The sequence below is a fragment of the Embiotoca jacksoni genome, unplaced genomic scaffold, assembly GCF_022577435.1.
Source record: "Embiotoca jacksoni isolate LCO1_2020_lvr unplaced genomic scaffold, fEmbJac1.0.p SCAF_108, whole genome shotgun sequence".
Lineage (NCBI taxonomy): Eukaryota > Metazoa > Chordata > Actinopteri > Embiotocidae > Embiotoca > Embiotoca jacksoni.
Window position 1 is genome coordinate 105359 of NW_027185239.1, and position 17142 is coordinate 122500.

At 51.2% G+C, this 17142-nt stretch overlaps 2 protein-coding genes across 6 annotated transcripts; both read right to left on the minus strand.

The window, feature by feature from the left end:
* Window positions 1–322: 322 nt before the first annotated feature.
* Window positions 323–12916, minus strand: slbp (stem-loop histone mRNA binding protein). 2 transcript variants are annotated; one of them, XM_069177520.1, is made up of 9 exons: window positions 12559–12916; window positions 10012–10601; window positions 3837–3950; window positions 1927–2040; window positions 1769–1834; window positions 1493–1615; window positions 1262–1417; window positions 1046–1154; window positions 323–841 (listed from the first exon to the last, which is right to left on the minus strand). In XM_069177520.1, the coding sequence occupies exons 2-9, from the start codon at window positions 10068–10070 to the stop codon at window positions 770–772; spliced, it is 813 nt and encodes a 270-aa protein (XP_069033621.1). In that variant the 5' UTR covers window positions 10071–10601; window positions 12559–12916; the 3' UTR covers window positions 323–769. The 2 variants fall into 2 exon arrangements, with proteins under 2 accessions (XP_069033621.1, XP_069033617.1); XM_069177516.1 differs by having other exon boundaries at window positions 1769–1840.
* A 102-nt stretch (window positions 12917–13018) lies between these two features.
* Window positions 13019–15726, minus strand: tmem129 (transmembrane protein 129, E3 ubiquitin protein ligase). Of its 4 annotated transcripts, none has more exons than XM_069177480.1 (7): window positions 15429–15726; window positions 15273–15328; window positions 14806–15069; window positions 14242–14402; window positions 13635–13794; window positions 13376–13448; window positions 13019–13294 (listed from the first exon to the last, which is right to left on the minus strand). In XM_069177480.1, exons 1-7 carry the CDS (start codon window positions 15706–15708, stop codon window positions 13110–13112), a joined length of 1179 nt encoding a protein of 392 aa, XP_069033581.1. In that variant the 5' UTR covers window positions 15709–15726; the 3' UTR covers window positions 13019–13109. The 4 variants fall into 4 exon arrangements, with proteins under 4 accessions (XP_069033581.1, XP_069033596.1, XP_069033589.1 ...); XM_069177495.1 differs by having other exon boundaries at window positions 14806–15015; window positions 15429–15725; XM_069177488.1 differs by having other exon boundaries at window positions 14806–15066; window positions 15429–15725.
* Between the last annotated feature and the right edge of the window lie 1416 nt (window positions 15727–17142).

Sequence of the window (17142 nt, forward strand, 5' to 3'; positions counted from 1 at the left end):
ATATAAATAATAGTTTTAACAGCAGGAAGGAAACTATGAGAACCACATGAACAAGTTAAATATGATTTTACACCAACAGAAAACAGGATTATTTATTATTATTATCCTTCATCTCAACAGAGCATCCAAATCCTGCAGGAATCACTCCTTTGTTCTGTTTTACTCTCACCGGCTTCAATTGACACATCACCTGCTGGGCTGAATTATTATTAACAACTTAATGCTGTACTCTGTTATGCACGCAGCAGTGATGCTTGCGACAGTCAGTTGTTCTGAACTTGATGACTCCTCTGGCTTCCCTCCATCAGTCATTAAACTCTGAGACATTCAAGTTTTTTTTATTTCAAAGTCTTCATGACAGAAACAGCAATAAGAAACATTTATATTAAAAAAAAAATGATAACTGAAGTGAAACTCTTCAGAAGTGATGAAACAAATCTCCCAGCAAGGCTTTAGTTCCCGATACTGGAGGTCCCTGTTAGTCCAGGTGGTTGTATTAGAATACACAGAACAGAACATTTGTATGTGATGGACCTCCAGGTCTTAGGTCTCTGATCAGAGCAGCCGGTCCAGAACCTTTCAAATGGGCCCAGCGTGATTAAAAAGATGAATGTGTGTAAAATGTGGCCTTAAAAGACGACTCCCTGAGCAGATGAGATCTGAAACGGTCCCAACGAGGAAACGAGTGCAACTAAAGACCAGCTACAGCTCCCAGCAGGGGGAGCAGCTTTCTGTCAAACATGGTGGACTGGAGATGTCAGGGAAGGAGCTATGCCATGTCCGGCTCCACTGTACTGTCCGTCTTCTGTACTTTCACTGGAGTCCCCAGACAGTCTTCATCCTGAGAGACAGAAGACAGACGGGTTCAAAACGGCCAGGCAGACACCACAGATGAGTTCTAATGAGGGCTGTGATTGGTGCGTTTTCAGGAGGGCTGTGATTGGTGCAACCATGTTTAAAAACTGTTGTTCTGGGCACTCATGTATTACAGTTGTTTACAGGCATGTGTGTTACTGTGTATGTTACAGGTGTAACTTGAACTCACCTCCACTGAAAGGCTGTGTGAGGGGACGCGGACTGGTGCATTCTGGGAATCTGTCAAGTCTGGAAAGTCCAGTTCAATGTCCATGACATCACCGAGATCGAGCTGCTCGCTGGAAGAACATGAGAAACACGAGAACATCCTGTCACTGACTGACACTGCAGAAAGTGGGCAGGTGAGGACAGGTGAGGACAGGTAAGGACAGGTGAGTCTCCTTACATGTGACATGGCACCTGGTCCTTGCCGGTCCCTGCTGGGGGGTCCCAGGTGTGCAGCTTGACCTTCCACAGTTTGATCTGCTGGTCCCAGGAGCGGCGGCTGTACTTCCTGAACTTATTGGGGGTCTTTGGATGAACACCTGGCTGACGCATGTGTCTGGAAACAGAAAGACATGTTTAAGCCGTGTTCCTCTCCACATGTGAACATGGATCTACGTTTGTGTTCACCCACTTTGGAACCTCTGTGATGTACCGGTCGTACGCCAGCGTGTTCTTGCCATAGTTGATCTGTTTTTGTCGTCGTAGCAACACAGCTTCATCGGTCTCCATGTTGTCTCCCTCTCTGGAGTCACAGCTGCAGACAGACAGGTTTTAAAAGCCGTTTCTGTCCACATTCATGTTTGTTTTTAGAGACACAAACATGTAAACAACCAGTAAATAACACAGACAGAGAGACAGAGATAAGACAGACAGAGAGACAGAGACAAGCAGACATACAGACAGATACCTCCCAGAGGAGCCAGAAGACGTCCTCCTCTCTCTCTGAGTGGCATCTGCAGCCAGGATCCTCCTCCTGTACCTGAACACAAGGACCAGTCAGGAACATGCTAGAGACACGCTCGACACATGCGAGACACACGCTAGAGAGAGACAGGGTTTCATTACCGCTGCATGTCTCTGTGGACATCCCTCCTCATCTCATCGTCCTCCACCTGGCTGCCCCAGTCGGCCCGCCTCCCGCAGCGGGACGCACCACCGGCGCTCTCTGGCGTGGTGAAGCTGGGGAGACACGTGGACATGGCATGAACACACGGAGGGAGTACTTGTTGCTACGGAGATACAGTGCCTTGCAAAAGTATTGACCCCCCTTGGCGTTTTTCCTATTTTGTTGCCTTACAACTTGGAATTAAAATTGATCTTTATTTGGATTTCATGTAATGGACATACACAAAATAGTCCAAATTGGTGAAGTGAAATGAAAAAAATAACTTGTTTCAAAAAATTCTAAAAAATAAATAACAGAAAAGTGGTGCGTGCATATGTATTCACCCCCTTTGTTATTAAGCCTCTAAATAAGATCTGGTGCAACCAATTACCTTCAGAAGTCACGTAATTAGTTAAATAAAGTCCACCTGTGTGCAATCTAAGTGTCACATGATCTCAGTATATATATATGTATATATATACACACCTGTTCTGAAAGGCCCCAGAGTCTACAACACCACCAAGCAAGGGGCACCATGAAGACCAAGGAGCTCTCCAAACAGCTCAGGGACAAAGTTGTGGAGAAGTACAGATCAAGGTTGGGTTATAAAAAAATATCCAAAACTTTGAACATCCCACGGAGCACCATTAAAGCCATTATTAAAAATGGAAAGAATATGGCACCACAACAAACCTGGCAAGAGAGGGCCGCCCACCAAAACTCACGGACCAGGCAAGGAGGGCATTAATCAGAGAGGCAGCAAAGAGACCAAAGATAACCCTGAAGGAGCTGCAAAGCTCCACAGCGGAGATTGGAGTTTCTGTCCATAGGACCACTTTAAGCCATACACTCCACAGAGCTGGGCTTTACGGAAGAGTGGCCAGAAAAAAGCCATTGCTTAAAGAAAAAAATAAGCAAACACGTTTGGTGTTTGCCAAAAGGCATGTGGGAGACTCCCCAAACATATGGAAGAAGGTACTCTGGTCAGATGAGACTAAAATTGAGCTTTTTGGCCATCAAGGAAAACGCTATGTCAACACCTCTCATCACCCCGAGAACACCATCCCCACAGTGAAGCATGGTGGTGGCAGCATCATGCTGTGGGGATGTTTTTCATCAGCAGGGACTGGGAAACTGGTCAGAATTGAAGGAATGATGGATGGCGCTAAATACAGGGAAATTCTTGAGGGAAACCTGTTTCAGTCTTCCAGAGATTTGAGACTGGGACGGAGGTTCACCTTCCAGCAGGACAATGACCCGAAGCACACTGCTAAAGCAACACTCGAGTGGTTTAAGGGGAAACATTTAAATGTCTTGGAACGGCCTAGTCAAAGCCCAGACCTCAATCCAATTGAGAATCTGTGGTATGACTTAAAGATTGCTGTACACCAGCGGGACCCATCCAACTTGAAGGAGCTGGAGCAGTTTTGCCTTGAAGAATGGGCAAAAATCCCCGTGGCTAGATGTGCCAAGCTTATAGATACATACCCCAAGAGACTTGCAGCTGTAATTGCTGCAAAAGGGGGCTCTACAAAATATTGACTTTGGGGGTGAATAGTTATGCACGCTCAAGTTTTCTGTTTTTTTTGTCTTATTTCTTGTTTGTTTCACAATAAAACATATTTTGCATCTTCAAAGTGGTAGGCATGTTGTGTAAATCAAATGATACAAACCCCCCCCCCAAAAAAACTCAATTTTAATTCCAGGTTGTAAGGCAACAAAAAAAGAAATACGCCAAGGGGGTCAATACTTTTGCAAGGCACTGTAGCAGACCAACCCGTGGACCCTGAGCTGACTGTGGGAGGAGCCAGACTGGCCTTTGATTGTCTGAAGGTGAGGCTTCATTATACAGGTGAGTGTGCGCTCTTACCTGGCGTGTCTCGTGTCAGGCCGTTGGCCGTCTTCCCGGTCACCGGCGCCGACCTCGGCGGTCCGCAGGCTCCCGTCAATCCCTCTCTTCCTGCAGTGGGACGGACCGGCGCCGCTGAGGACACAACACAGTTCAAATGTCTTCCAGCTGCTTTCAGTCACACCTCACCGTTAGCTCATCTCAGGACATATCTCCTCCCCCCAGGGAGGGACAGCCAATCAAACAGAGAGAAGGGACAGCCGTCCTGCCCCCCGCTTGTCCCCATCCTGGGGACAGGCTGTAGGTGACAGGGGACAGACTGTAGGGGACAGAGGACAGGCTGTAAGGGACAGAGGACAGACTGTAGGTGACAGAGGACAGGCTGTAGGGGACAGAGGACAGGCTGTAAGGGACAGAGGACAGACTGTAGGTGACAGAGGACAGGCTGTAGGTGACAGGGGACAGGCTGTAGGTGACAGGGGACAGGCAGTAGGGGATAGGGGACAGGCAGTAGGGGATAGGGGACAGGCTGTAGGTGACAGAGGACAGACTGTAGGTGACAGGGGACAGACTGTAGGTGACAGGGGACAGACTGTAGGGGACAAAGGACAGACTGTAGGTGACAGGGGACAGGCAGTAGGGGATAGGGGACAGGCTGTAGGTGACAGAGGACAGACTGTAAGTGACAGAGGACAGACTGTAGGTGATAGGGGACAGGCTGTAGGTGACAGGGGACAGGCTGTAGCGGACAGGCTGTAGGGGACAGAGGACAGGCTGTAGGGAACAGAGAACAGGCTACAGGGGACAGGCTGTAGGTGACAGAGGACAGACTGTAGGTGACAGAGGACAGGCTGTAGGTGACAGGGGACAGGCTGTAGGTGACAGGGGACAGGCAGTAGGGGACAGAGGACAGGCTGTAGGGGACACGCTGTAGGTGACAGAGGACAGACTGTAAGTGACAGAGGACAGACTGTAGAGGAGAAAGGACAGACTGTAGGTGACAGAGGACAGGCTGTAGGTGACAGGGGACAGGCTGTAGGTGACAGGCAGTAGGGGACAGAGGACAGGCTGTAGGGGACAGGCTGTAGGTGACAGAGGACAGACTGTAGGTGACAGAGGACAGACTGTAGGTGACAGAGGACAGGCTGTAAGGGACAGGGGACAGACTGTAGGGGACAGGGGACAGGCTGTAGAGGACAGAGGACAGACTGTAGGGAACAGAGGACAGGCTGTAGAGGACAGAGGACAGACTGTAGGGGACAAAGGACAGGCTGTAGGTGACAGGGGACAGGCAGTAGGGGACAGAGGACAGGCTGTAGGTGACAGGGGACAGGCTGTAGGTGACAGAGGACAGACTGTAGAGGAGAAAGGACAGACTGTAGGGGACAGAGGACAGACTGTAGGTGACAGGGGACAGGCTGTAGGTGACAGGGGACAGGCAGTAGGGGACAGAGGACAGGCTGTAGGGGACAGGCTGTAGGTGACAGAGGACAGACTGTAAGTGACAGAGGACAGACTGTAGGTGACAGGGGACAGACTGTAGGTGACAGAGGACAGGCTGTAGGTGACAGGGGACAGGCTGTAGGTGACAGGGGACAGGCTGTAAGGGACAGGGGACAGACTGTAGGGGACAGAGGACAGGCTGTAGGTGACAGGGGACAGGCAGTAGGGGACAGAGGACAGGCTGTAGGGGACACGCTGTAGGTGACAGAGGACAGACTGTAAGTGACAGAGGACAGACTGTAGAGGAGAAAGGACAGACTGTAGGTGACAGAGGACAGGCTGTAGGTGACAGGGGACAGGCTGTAGGTGACAGGGGACAGGCAGTAGGGGACAGAGGACAGGCTGTAGGTGACAGGGGACAGGCTGTAGGTGACAGAGGACAGACTGTAGAGGAGAAAGGACAGACTGTAGGTGACAGGGGACAGGCTGTAGGTGACAGGGGACAGGCAGTAGGGGACAGAGGACAGGCTGTAGGGGACAGGCTGTAGGTGACAGAGGACAGACTGTAAGTGACAGAGGACAGACTGTAGGTGACAGGGGACAGACTGTAGGTGACAGAGGACAGGCTGTAGGTGACAGGGGACAGGCTGTAGGTGACAGGGGACAGGCTGTAAGGGACAGGGGACAGACTGTAGGGGACAGAGGACAGGCTGTAGGTGACAGGGGACAGGCTGTAGGTGACAGGGGACAGACTGTAGAGGAGAAAGGACAGACTGTAGGTGACAGAGGACAGACTGTAGGGGACAAAGGACAGACTGTAGGTGACAGGGGACAGACTGTAGGTGACAGAGGACAGACTGTAGGTGACAGGGGACAGACTGTAGGTGACAGGGGACAGGCTGTAGGGGACAAAGGACAGACTGTAGGTGACAGGGGACAGGCAGTAGGGGATAGGGGACAGGCTGTAGGTGACAGAGGACAGACTGTAGGTGATAGGGGACAGGCTGTAGGTGACAGGGGACAGGCTGTAGCGAACAGGCTGTAGGGGACAGAGGACAGGCTGTAGGGAACAGAGAACAGGCTACAGGGGACAGGCTGTAGGTGACAGAGGACAGACTGTAGGTGACAGAGGACAGGCTGTAGGTGACAGGGGACAGGCTGTAGGTGACAGGGGACAGGCTGTAAGGGACAGGGGACAGACTGTAGGGGACAGAGGACAGGCTGTAGGTGACAGGGGACAGGCAGTAGGGGACAGAGGACAGGCTGTAGGGGACACGCTGTAGGTGACAGAGGACAGACTGTAAGTGACAGAGGACAGACTGTAGAGGAGAAAGGACAGACTGTAGGTGACAGGGGACAGGCTGTAGGTGACAGGCAGTAGGGGACAGAGGACAGGCTGTAGGGGACAGGGGACAGGCTGTAGGTGACAGAGGACAGACTGTAGGTGACAGAGGACAGACTGTAGGTGACAGAGGACAGGCTGTAAGGGACAGGGGACAGACTGTAGGGGACAGAGGACAGACTGTAGGGAACAGAGGACAGGCTGTAGAGGACAGAGGACAGACTGTAGGGGACAGAGGACAGACTGTAGGGGACAAAGGACAGACTGTAGGTGACAGGGGACAGGCTGTAGGTGACAGGGGACAGGCAGTAGGGGACAGAGGACAGGCTGTAGGTGACAGGGGACAGGCTGTAGGTGACAGAGGACAGACTGTAGAGGAGAAAGGACAGACTGTAGGGGACAGAGGACAGACTGTAGGTGACAGGGGACAGGCTGTAGGTGACAGGGGACAGGCAGTAGGGGACAGAGGACAGGCTGTAGGTGACAGAGGACAGACTGTAGGTGACAGGGGACAGACTGTAGGTGACAGAGGACAGGCTGTAGGTGACAGGGGACAGGCTGTAGGTGACAGGGGACAGGCTGTAAGGGACAGGGGACAGACTGTAGGGGACAGAGGACAGGCTGTAGGTGACAGGGGACAGGCAGTAGGGGACAGAGGACAGGCTGTAGGGGACACGCTGTAGGTGACAGAGGACAGACTGTAAGTGACAGAGGACAGACTGTAGAGGAGAAAGGACAGACTGTAGGTGACAGAGGACAGGCTGTAGGTGACAGGGGACAGGCTGTAGGTGACAGGCAGTAGGGGACAGAGGACAGGCTGTAGGGGACAGGGGACAGGCTGTAGGTGACAAAGGACAGACTGTAGGTGACAGAGGACAGGCTGTAAGGGACAGGGGACAGGCTGTAGGGGACAGAGGACAGACTGTAGGGAACAGAGGACAGGCTGTAGAGGACAGAGGACAGACTGCAGGGGACAGAGGACAGACTGTAGGGGACAAAGGACAGACTGTAGGTGACAGGGGACAGGCTGTAGAGGAGAAAGGACAGACTGTAGGGGACAGAGGACAGACTGTAGAGGAGAAAGGACAGACTGTAGGGGACAGAGGACAGACTGTAGGTGACAGGGGACAGGCTGTAGGTGACAGGGGACAGGCAGTAGGGGACAGAGGACAGGCTGTAGGGGACAGGCTGTAGGTGACAGAGGACAGACTGTAAGTGACAGAGGACAGACTGTAGGTGACAGGGGACAGGCTGTAGGTGACAGAGGACAGACTGTAGAGGAGAAAGGACAGACTGTAGGGGACAGAGGACAGACTGTAGGTGACAGGGGACAGGCTGTAGGTGACAGGGGACAGGCAGTAGGGGACAGAGGACAGGCTGTAGGGGACAGGCTGTAGGTGACAGAGGACAGACTGTAAGTGACAGAGGACAGACTGTAGGTGACAGGGGACAGACTGGAGGTGACAGAGGACAGGCTGTAGGTGACAGGGGACAGGCTGTAGGTGACAGGGGACAGGCTGTAAGGGACAGGGGACAGGCAGTAGGGGACAGAGGACAGGCTGTAGGGGACAGAGGACAGGCTGTAGGAGACAGGGGACAGGCTGTAGGTGACAGAGGACAGACTGTAAGTGACAGAGGACAGACTGTAGGTGACAGGGGACAGGCTGTAGGTGACAGAGGACAGGCTGTAAGGGACAGGGGACAGACTGTAGGGGACAGAGGACAGGCTGTAGGTGACAGGGGACAGGCTGTAGGTGACAGAGGACAGACTGTAGAGGAGAAAGGACAGACTGTAGGGGACAGAGGACAGACTGTAGGTGACAGGGGACAGGCTGTAGGTGACAGGGGACAGGCAGTAGGGGACAGAGGACAGGCTGTAGGGGACAGGCTGTAGGTGACAGAGGACAGACTGTAAGTGACAGAGGACAGACTGTAGGTGACAGGGGACAGACTGTAGGTGACAGAGGACAGGCTGTAGGTGACAGGGGACAGGCTGTAGGTGACAGGGGACAGGCTGTAAGGGACAGGGGACAGACTGTAGGGGACAGAGGACAGGCTGTAGGTGACAGGGGACAGGCTGTAGGTGACAGGGGACAGACTGTAGAGGAGAAAGGACAGACTGTAGGTGACAGAGGACAGACTGTAGGTGACAGGGGACAGGCTGTAGGTGACAGGCAGTAGGGGACAGAGGACAGGCTGTAGGGGACAGGCTGTAGGTGACAGAGGACAGACTGTAGGGGACAGGCTGTAGGGGACAGAGGACAGACTGTAGGGAACAGAGGACAGGCTGTAGAGGACAGACTGTAGGGGACAGAGGACAGACTGTAGGGGACAAAGGACAGACTGTAGGTGACAGGGGACAGGCTGTAGGTGACAGGGGACAGGCAGTAGGGGACAGAGGACAGGCTGTAGGGGACAGTGGACACGCTGTAGGTGACAGAGGACAGACTGTAAGTGACAGAGGACAGACTGTAGGTGACAGAGGACAGACTGTAGAGGAGAAAGGACAGACTGTAGGGGACAGAGGACAGACTGTAGGTGACAGGGGACAGGCTGTAGGTGACAGGGGACAGACTGTAGAGGAGAAAGGACAGACTGTAGGTGACAGAGGACAGACTGTAGGTGACAGGGGACAGGCTGTAGGTGACAGGCAGTAGGGGACAGAGGACAGGCTGTAGGGGACAGGCTGTAGGTGACAGAGGACAGACTGTAGGGGACAGGCTGTAGGGGACAGAGGACAGACTGTAGGGAACAGAGGACAGGCTGTAGAGGACAGAGGACAGACTGTAGGGGACAGAGGACAGACTGTAGGGGACAAAGGACAGACTGTAGGTGACAGGGGACAGGCTGTAGGTGACAGGGGACAGGCAGTAGGGGACAGAGGACAGGCTGTAGGGGACAGTGGACACGCTGTAGGTGACAGAGGACAGACTGTAAGTGACAGAGGACAGACTGTAGGTGACAGAGGACAGACTGTAGAGGAGAAAGGACAGACTGTAGGGGACAGAGGACAGACTGTAGGTGACAGGGGACAGGCTGTAGGTGACAGGGGACAGGCAGTAGGGGACAGAGGACAGGCTGTAGGGGACAGAGGACAGGCTGTAGGAGACAGGGGACAGGCTGTAGGTGACAGAGGACAGACTGTAAGTGACAGAGGACAGACTGTAGGTGACAGGGGACAGGCTGTAGGTGACAGAGGACAGGCTGTAAGGGACAGGGGACAGACTGTAGGGGACAGAGGACAGGCTGTAGGGAACAGAGGACAGGCTGTAGGGGACAGAGGACAGACTGTAGGGGACAGAGGACAGGCTGTAGGGAACAGCTATATCCCGGCGGCCCGCTTCGAGTGTCCCGGCGGACACAAAGACAGCTCGTCGTGTCTCTAGGTGAAACTCGTCATTAAAAACTCACCTGAGCTCACGCTCGCTCCGGTGAGCGTCACGTCGGCTACTTCCGGTCCGGTCAGACATGTCGTCGGTAAGAAGGGCAGAATGAAGAAGAGTTTCAGTTCCGCGGAGCTGCTCGGTCCGTCTGCTGCAGTCTGCCGGTACCCGCCAACTCTGAAAGGCGCGCGCCCACAAACAATGCAACCGGTCACGTGGGCTTTGGCCGGAAGAGGCGGGTACACATGAATGGCTGCAGACAGCTCCCGGGAAAGACTCGGTGACGTTTTACTTCCTGTTTCCTGTCCACCGCCACTAGCGGACGGTGACGGACAGGTCCAGGTGTGACTGACGGACAGGTCCAGGTGTGACTGACGGACAGGTCCACATTCCCCGCTGCTCCAACTCGCTCGTGCTGAGTCAGCGGATGTGGTTCTACCGCCTCTTCGTCTTTGGTGTTGATTTTGGCAGACCAGCGCAGAAGCGCATTACCGCCACCTACTGGCCGGGGCCAGAACGGACCAAAGTTTAATTTCCTGACAGACGGCCGTCTGTCCCTCCGCCTTAAAGGACGGCCGTTCTTTGTTTACTCAGAAAGTGCAAGATGGACGAACCAGACTGAAACAGACAAAGACGGAGATTATTTCTGAAACAGTTGGGACGCTGGTTAAAATGTAAATAAACCAGATTGAACCCATATTTAATAGAAAATAGACCAAACACAACAAATCAAATGTTGAAACAGAATTTTTTTTTTTTATACAAATATCTGCTCATTTTGAATTTGATGGCAGCAACACATCTCTAAAAAGTTGTGACAGGATCAATAAAAGATGGAAAAGTTGTGTAACGCTAAAAAAACGAGTGGAACATCTGACAACTAATGAGGTTACCATGGCAACAGATCAGTAACATGATTTGATATAAAAAGCAGTGAAGATGGGGAGAGGTCTGTGAAAGACTGTGTGGGAAAATAGTGCAACAATCTAAGAATAATGTTCTTTCAACGTAAAACTACAACGAATTAGTGGATTTCAACATCTATGGTTCCACTCCTTCTCCTCCTCCTCTTCCTCCTCTCCCTTCACTGGTTACCAGTAGCTGCCCGCATCCGTTTCCAAACATTGGTACTTGCGTACCGTGCTGTGAACAGATCGGGTCCAGTCTACATCTAGGACATGGTCCAACCTTACATCCCAGCCTGTTCACTCCCCTCCTTTTCCTCCTCCTCCTCCTCCTCTGTCCTAGCTCCTAATTGGTAGAATGAGCTCCCCAACGACATCAGAACAGCAGAACCTCTGAACACCTTCCACCACAAACTAAAAACACACCTCCTCCTCCTTTACCTTGAACAGTAGAACTTTAGTATCTTAAAATAGAACTTACTGATAGAACTTTGTAGTTTGGCTTTCTGGAAGAAATTGTATTTTCTTGATTCTTGTTATTCTGGTTTGAACCCTCATGTTGAAATGAACTTATTGTAAGTCGCTTTGGATAAAAGAGTCAGATAAATGTAATGTAATAATATCATTAAAAGATTCAGAGAATCTGGAGAAATCTCTGAACACAAGGGACAAGGCTGGAAACCAATATTGGATGGTGGTGATCTTCGGGCCCTCAGGCAGCACTGCATTAAAAACACACTATTCTGGAGTGGAAATCACTGCATGGGCTCAGGAACACTTGTGAAAACCATCGTCTGTGAACACAGTTCATCGCTGCGTCCACAAATGATGTTAAAACTCTCCAAAGAAGAAACCAGATAGAAACATGATCCAGAAACACCGCCGCCTTCTCTGGACCGAGATCATTGAAGATGGACTGAGGTGAAGTGGACAACTGTCCTGAGGTCTGATGGATCACAATCTGAGATTCTGTTTGGAAATCATGGACGCTGCATCCTCCAGGTTAAAGAGGAGAGGGACCATCCAGCTTGTTATCAGCTCAGTTCTAAAGCCAGCATCTGTGATGGTACAGGATGCATTAGTGCACATGGCATGGGTAGCTTGAACATCTGGAAGGAAGCATTAATGCTGAATGATATATTCAGATTTTGGAGCAACATATGCTGCCATCCAGACAACGTCTCTTTCAGGGAAGGTCTTGTTTATTTCAGCAGAACAACGTCCAACCACATTCTGCACGTATTCCAACAGCATGGTTCTCTAGTAGAAGAGTCCGCTGATAAACTGGCCACCTACAGTCCAGACCTGTCAATCATTGAAAACATCTGGAGCATCAGGACATGACCAATACAACAAAGGAGACCCTGAACTGTTGAGCAGCTGAAATCCTCTATCAGGCAAGAATGGGACCACATTTCACTTTCACAACTCCAGAAACTGGTCTCCTCAGTTCCCCAATGTTTCCAGAGTGTTGTTAAAAGAAGAGTTGATGCAGCTCAGTGGTGAACATGATCCTGGAACAACTTATAGAGACGTGTTGCTGACATCAGATTCACAATGAGAAGATATCTTTATAAAACAATAAAATATCTCAGTTTCAACATTTGATATGTTGTTTTTGGTGTAATAAATACAAGTTCATGAGATTTACAGATGCATGCTGGTTGTACCTCTCGGGGTCCTCCAACATCAGTCACACACTTCATCAGTTCATACTTTGAGGACGTGGACAGTCTGGTAAAATCTGCAGTTTGAATATTCACATTTTAAACTGTCAAAACACCTGTAGGTTTAAAACCTGTCTGTCCATGTCTGACAGGATTTTAGTCTTCACACCACCCAAACTTATATTTTGGACATTTTGAGTCCATCCTTCTTTCTGAAAAACACAACGGGAATCTTTTCCAACTTTTTTTTAAAAACGGTTATAAATTCTAAACCTGCCTGAGACTTTTGATGCCAAATATCCACTGGGGGGTGTTTAATAGTATTTCCACGTGTCTGTGGCGTTCACTGCCCCCCCCCCGTGTAAAGGTCAGACTCAGGACTAAACATTGTCTCCAGGTTCTACTGATGCATCTCAGTTTGCTTGGATTTTTCTGAGAAGAAACAGAAACAAACAGGAAACACTCGGGTTTAAAACAATTTATGTCTCCTGACAGAAAGAAGCTAGTCAGCAGGTCCAGCAGGTGTGTGTGTGTGTGTGTGTGTGTGTGTCTGGTCACCGGACCACACAGATGTCCAGAATACAGAATGTGGCTCTACAGGTGGGGCAGGGCGCTCTGCTGGACAACCAGGTCTCTGGTCTCTGCTGGTCCTGGCGGCTGGAGAACCACCGACCCAGACAAGACATACACCACATGGGTCTGCAGAAACACGGCTGGCACTCCGAGTCCCCGTCTGTCCCTGAAACCAACACACACACACTAACACATGAACACACACTAACACACACGAACACATTAACACACACACAGTGACAGTTACCTGGGGTGGAACACAGGTGAACCAGCTTGGTGTCTGCTGCTACCTGCATACAGCCGATACAAAGCTCCGCCTCCTGGAAACAACACATCACACTGTAACTGAAGGACAGGGGAGGGACAGGGTGGGATCAGGGACAAGACAGGGACAGGATGAGGACAGGGTGGGAACAGGACGGGGACAGGGTGAGGACAGGGACAGGGTGGGGTCAGGGACAGGATGAGGACAGGGACAGGATGAGGACAGGGTGGGGATAGCGTACCTGTCCTCGGGGCAGGCTGTAGGACGGGTTGAGCTCCACCTGAGTTCTGAAGGTGTCCAGGAAAAGCTCGCTGACGGTCCGGTGGATCGACACATTGGACGACGTCCTGATTGGACATCGAAGCTTCTCTCTGAGATCTGAGTACTCTGTGGAGTTCAGTCTGGACACACAGAACCAGGACACATAGAACCAGGACACACAGAGAACCAGGAGACAGAGAACCAGGACACACAGAGAACCAGGACACACAGAACCAGGACACACAGAGAACCAGGACACACAGAACCAGGACACAGAGAACCAGGACACACAGAGAACCAGGACACAGAGAACCAGGACACACAGAACCAGGACACACAGAACCAGGACACACAGAGAACCAGGACACACAGAACCAGGACACACAGAGAACCAGGACACACAGAACCAGGACACACAGAGAACCAGGACACACAGAACCAGGACACAGAGAGAACCAGGACACACAGAGAACCAGGACACACAGAACCAGAACACACAGAGAACCAGGACACATAGAACCAAGACACACAGAACCAGGACACACAGAACCAGGACATGGGTCCGTCTGTCCCCTCTGAACACTCACCGGATGGTGAAGGGTCTGACGCCGGGGTTAATGCTATCCACTCTTAGGGTTAGGATCTCGGTGGGGGATGGGGAGTCTGGACTCAACTGGTGCCGCCTGGACTCTGTGACGGTAACGTGACAGTCAGTCTGTGAGGCTACGTGTACGTGATAGGTGGACACCTGGAGATGGACAGTGGGACACGAAGGTCAGTGGAGGGACTGACGGACGTCGCCTGTTACATCACATCTGAACGGAAGACTTCAGAAATCTGACAGAACCTGAACGTCTCATTGGGTCTCATTCAGTCCAGAGAGACAGACAGCAGAGACAGACAGACAGACAGCAGAGAGAGAGAGACAGACAGACAGACAGCAAAGACAGACAGACAGACAGACGAGAGACAGACAGCCGGACAGCAGAGAGACAAACAGACAGACAGACAGTAGAGAAAGAGAGAGACAGACAGACAGCCAAACAGACGGACAGCAGACAGAGACAGACAGACGGACAGCAGATAGACTGGATGTGGATCTCTGCAGATGGTTCCGGTCCGTTGCCCCTGACGACAGGTTTCCAGCTCACCTTCAGAACCCAGCTGTCAGTGACGATGACTCGGGCTCCGGGCGCTCCTGTAGCAAACTTATCAATGCGTCTGAACTCCGTGTTGATGCTGCTCGCCACAGCGCCCCAGCTGGAAGGAGGGGGAGGGGCGTGGGCCTGCAGGGCCCGGCTGATTGGATGATTGCTCCAGTGACAGCGGGACCAATACATGACGAGCATCCAGCTGACCAACTGGAGGCACAGGGAAAGGAGGAGGAGGAGGGCTCTCCAGCTGTCACTCACCTGCTGACACACAACAGGACGTCCCTCAGGGACACGTCCCTCAGGGACACGTCCCTCAGGGACACGTCCCTCAGGGACACGTCCCTCAGGGACACGTCCCTCAGGGACACGTCCCTCAGGGACACGTCCCTCAGGGACACGTCCCTCAGGGACACGTCCCTCAGGGACACGTCCCTCAGGGACACGTCCCTCAGGGACAGACAGACCTGCTGAATGTCCACCAGCTTCTCCGGAGCAGCGACACACATCCCCAGAAAATAACCTGAAGATAAGAAGACAACATGAACGTTTGACTCTCTCTCTCTCTCTCTCTCTCTCTCTCTCTCTCACACACACACACACACACACACACACACACACACCCAGCGGCAGAGCAGAGTGGACCAGGACGGTGGTGCTGGTCCTCCGGACGTGGTACTGGATGAAGCCCACGTCCTCGCTGCCCAGCCAGGACCAGAACAGGTTCTGGATGGTGAACCCGGCCGAGCGGAACTCGTTGGGAGTGAACACGAAACAGAACGAGAACACGACGTAGAACAACGTGAACGACAACTCCGGACCCTCCATGGCGCTGCCGCTCCTCTTCCGGGTCTTCTTCTTCTTTTGCGTTTTAGGGCTGATGGCATCCAGCGAAAGGTGCATTACCGCCAGCTACTGTATAGGAGTCTAGTTACCGATCCCCTTACAAACAAACAGAATCATAAATAAATAAAACATACAAATACAATAAAGGTTGTACCAGTTCAGTGAACTAAAGTCTTTTAATGAATCCTGTTTCTTTCTTACCCTGCTGCCCCGCCGGGTAACCCATCTTTAGATGAAGTTCGTCTTCAAGCCGTCAGGCTCCAGTGTGAATTTGACGGATGATGTGATCTACAGATTCTGGTATTCTCAGTACTCAATTCAATTCAACTTTATTTATAAAACTCCAAATCACTACATAGGTTATTTCATGGCACTTAACATATTTAAATTCCTTACAGCAGAACTTTACAATAGGACTCAGTCCTGTTGGTGTTTATTTATGACCTGTCTTGTTTATTTATGACCTGTCTTGTTTATTTATGACCTGTCTTGTGTGTCCACCCCTCAGTCCGGTTCATATGTTTTCTTCTGGATGTCATGACCCTGCACTGTAAAAAAGGATTTTGGAGGGTAGTAGTTATTATCCCAGCAAATCATTTAAAGTTTCCCTCATGATATTTGTCTGCAAGTGAAAGATATAACAATGTGTAAAGTCTACCTTCACTATCTATTTGTTAGGAGTAAAAACTGCTCCATAAAAAATGAGATAAAATGTAACCCATGATATCAGCACTGCAACGTGCGCATGCGTCAGCATTCGAAGGGCAAGGCTCACTTCGTTGGCGGGTTAGCGGAGCTGCTGGTAAAACTCCTGTTTACATGTTTCTGGGTATCATATGGTGAATTCAAATATGAGCTTATTTAGTGGTTAGATTCAGCGTGCTTCTGTGTTACATTAGGAATTAAGTTTGCAAACTTCTCTGGGCACTGAAAGTTATTAATTAGCATTGCTAATTCACACCAGTCTGGATAAAGTACTGCCAACTTTGCACCAGTATGTGAACTGCCCCACACGGAACAATAAAACTCTGGACTTACTGTATGCTAATGCCATGGATGCATACAGGACTACTGCCCTTCCCCCCCCCCCCCCCCCTTGGTAGATCAGACCACAACCTGGTCCTGCTGACACCAAAGTATGTTCCTCTGGTACAGAGGCAGCCTGTAACCACCAGGACTGTGAGGAGGTGGACACAGGAGGCTAAAGACGCCCTGCAGGACTGCTTTGAGTCCACGGACTGGGATGTGCTGTTTGGACCACATGGGGAGGACATCAACAGCAGGACGGACTGTATCACAGAATACATCAAATTCTGTGAACACACCACCGTACCATCCCGGACTGTAAAATGCTTCCCCAACAACAAGCCGTGGATCACCAGTGACCTGAAAGTTCTTCTTAATAAGAAGAAAGCAACCTTCAGGTCTGGGGACAGGGAGGAGCTCAGGAGAGTGCAGCGCCACCTGAAGGAGAAGCTCAGGGAGTGCAAG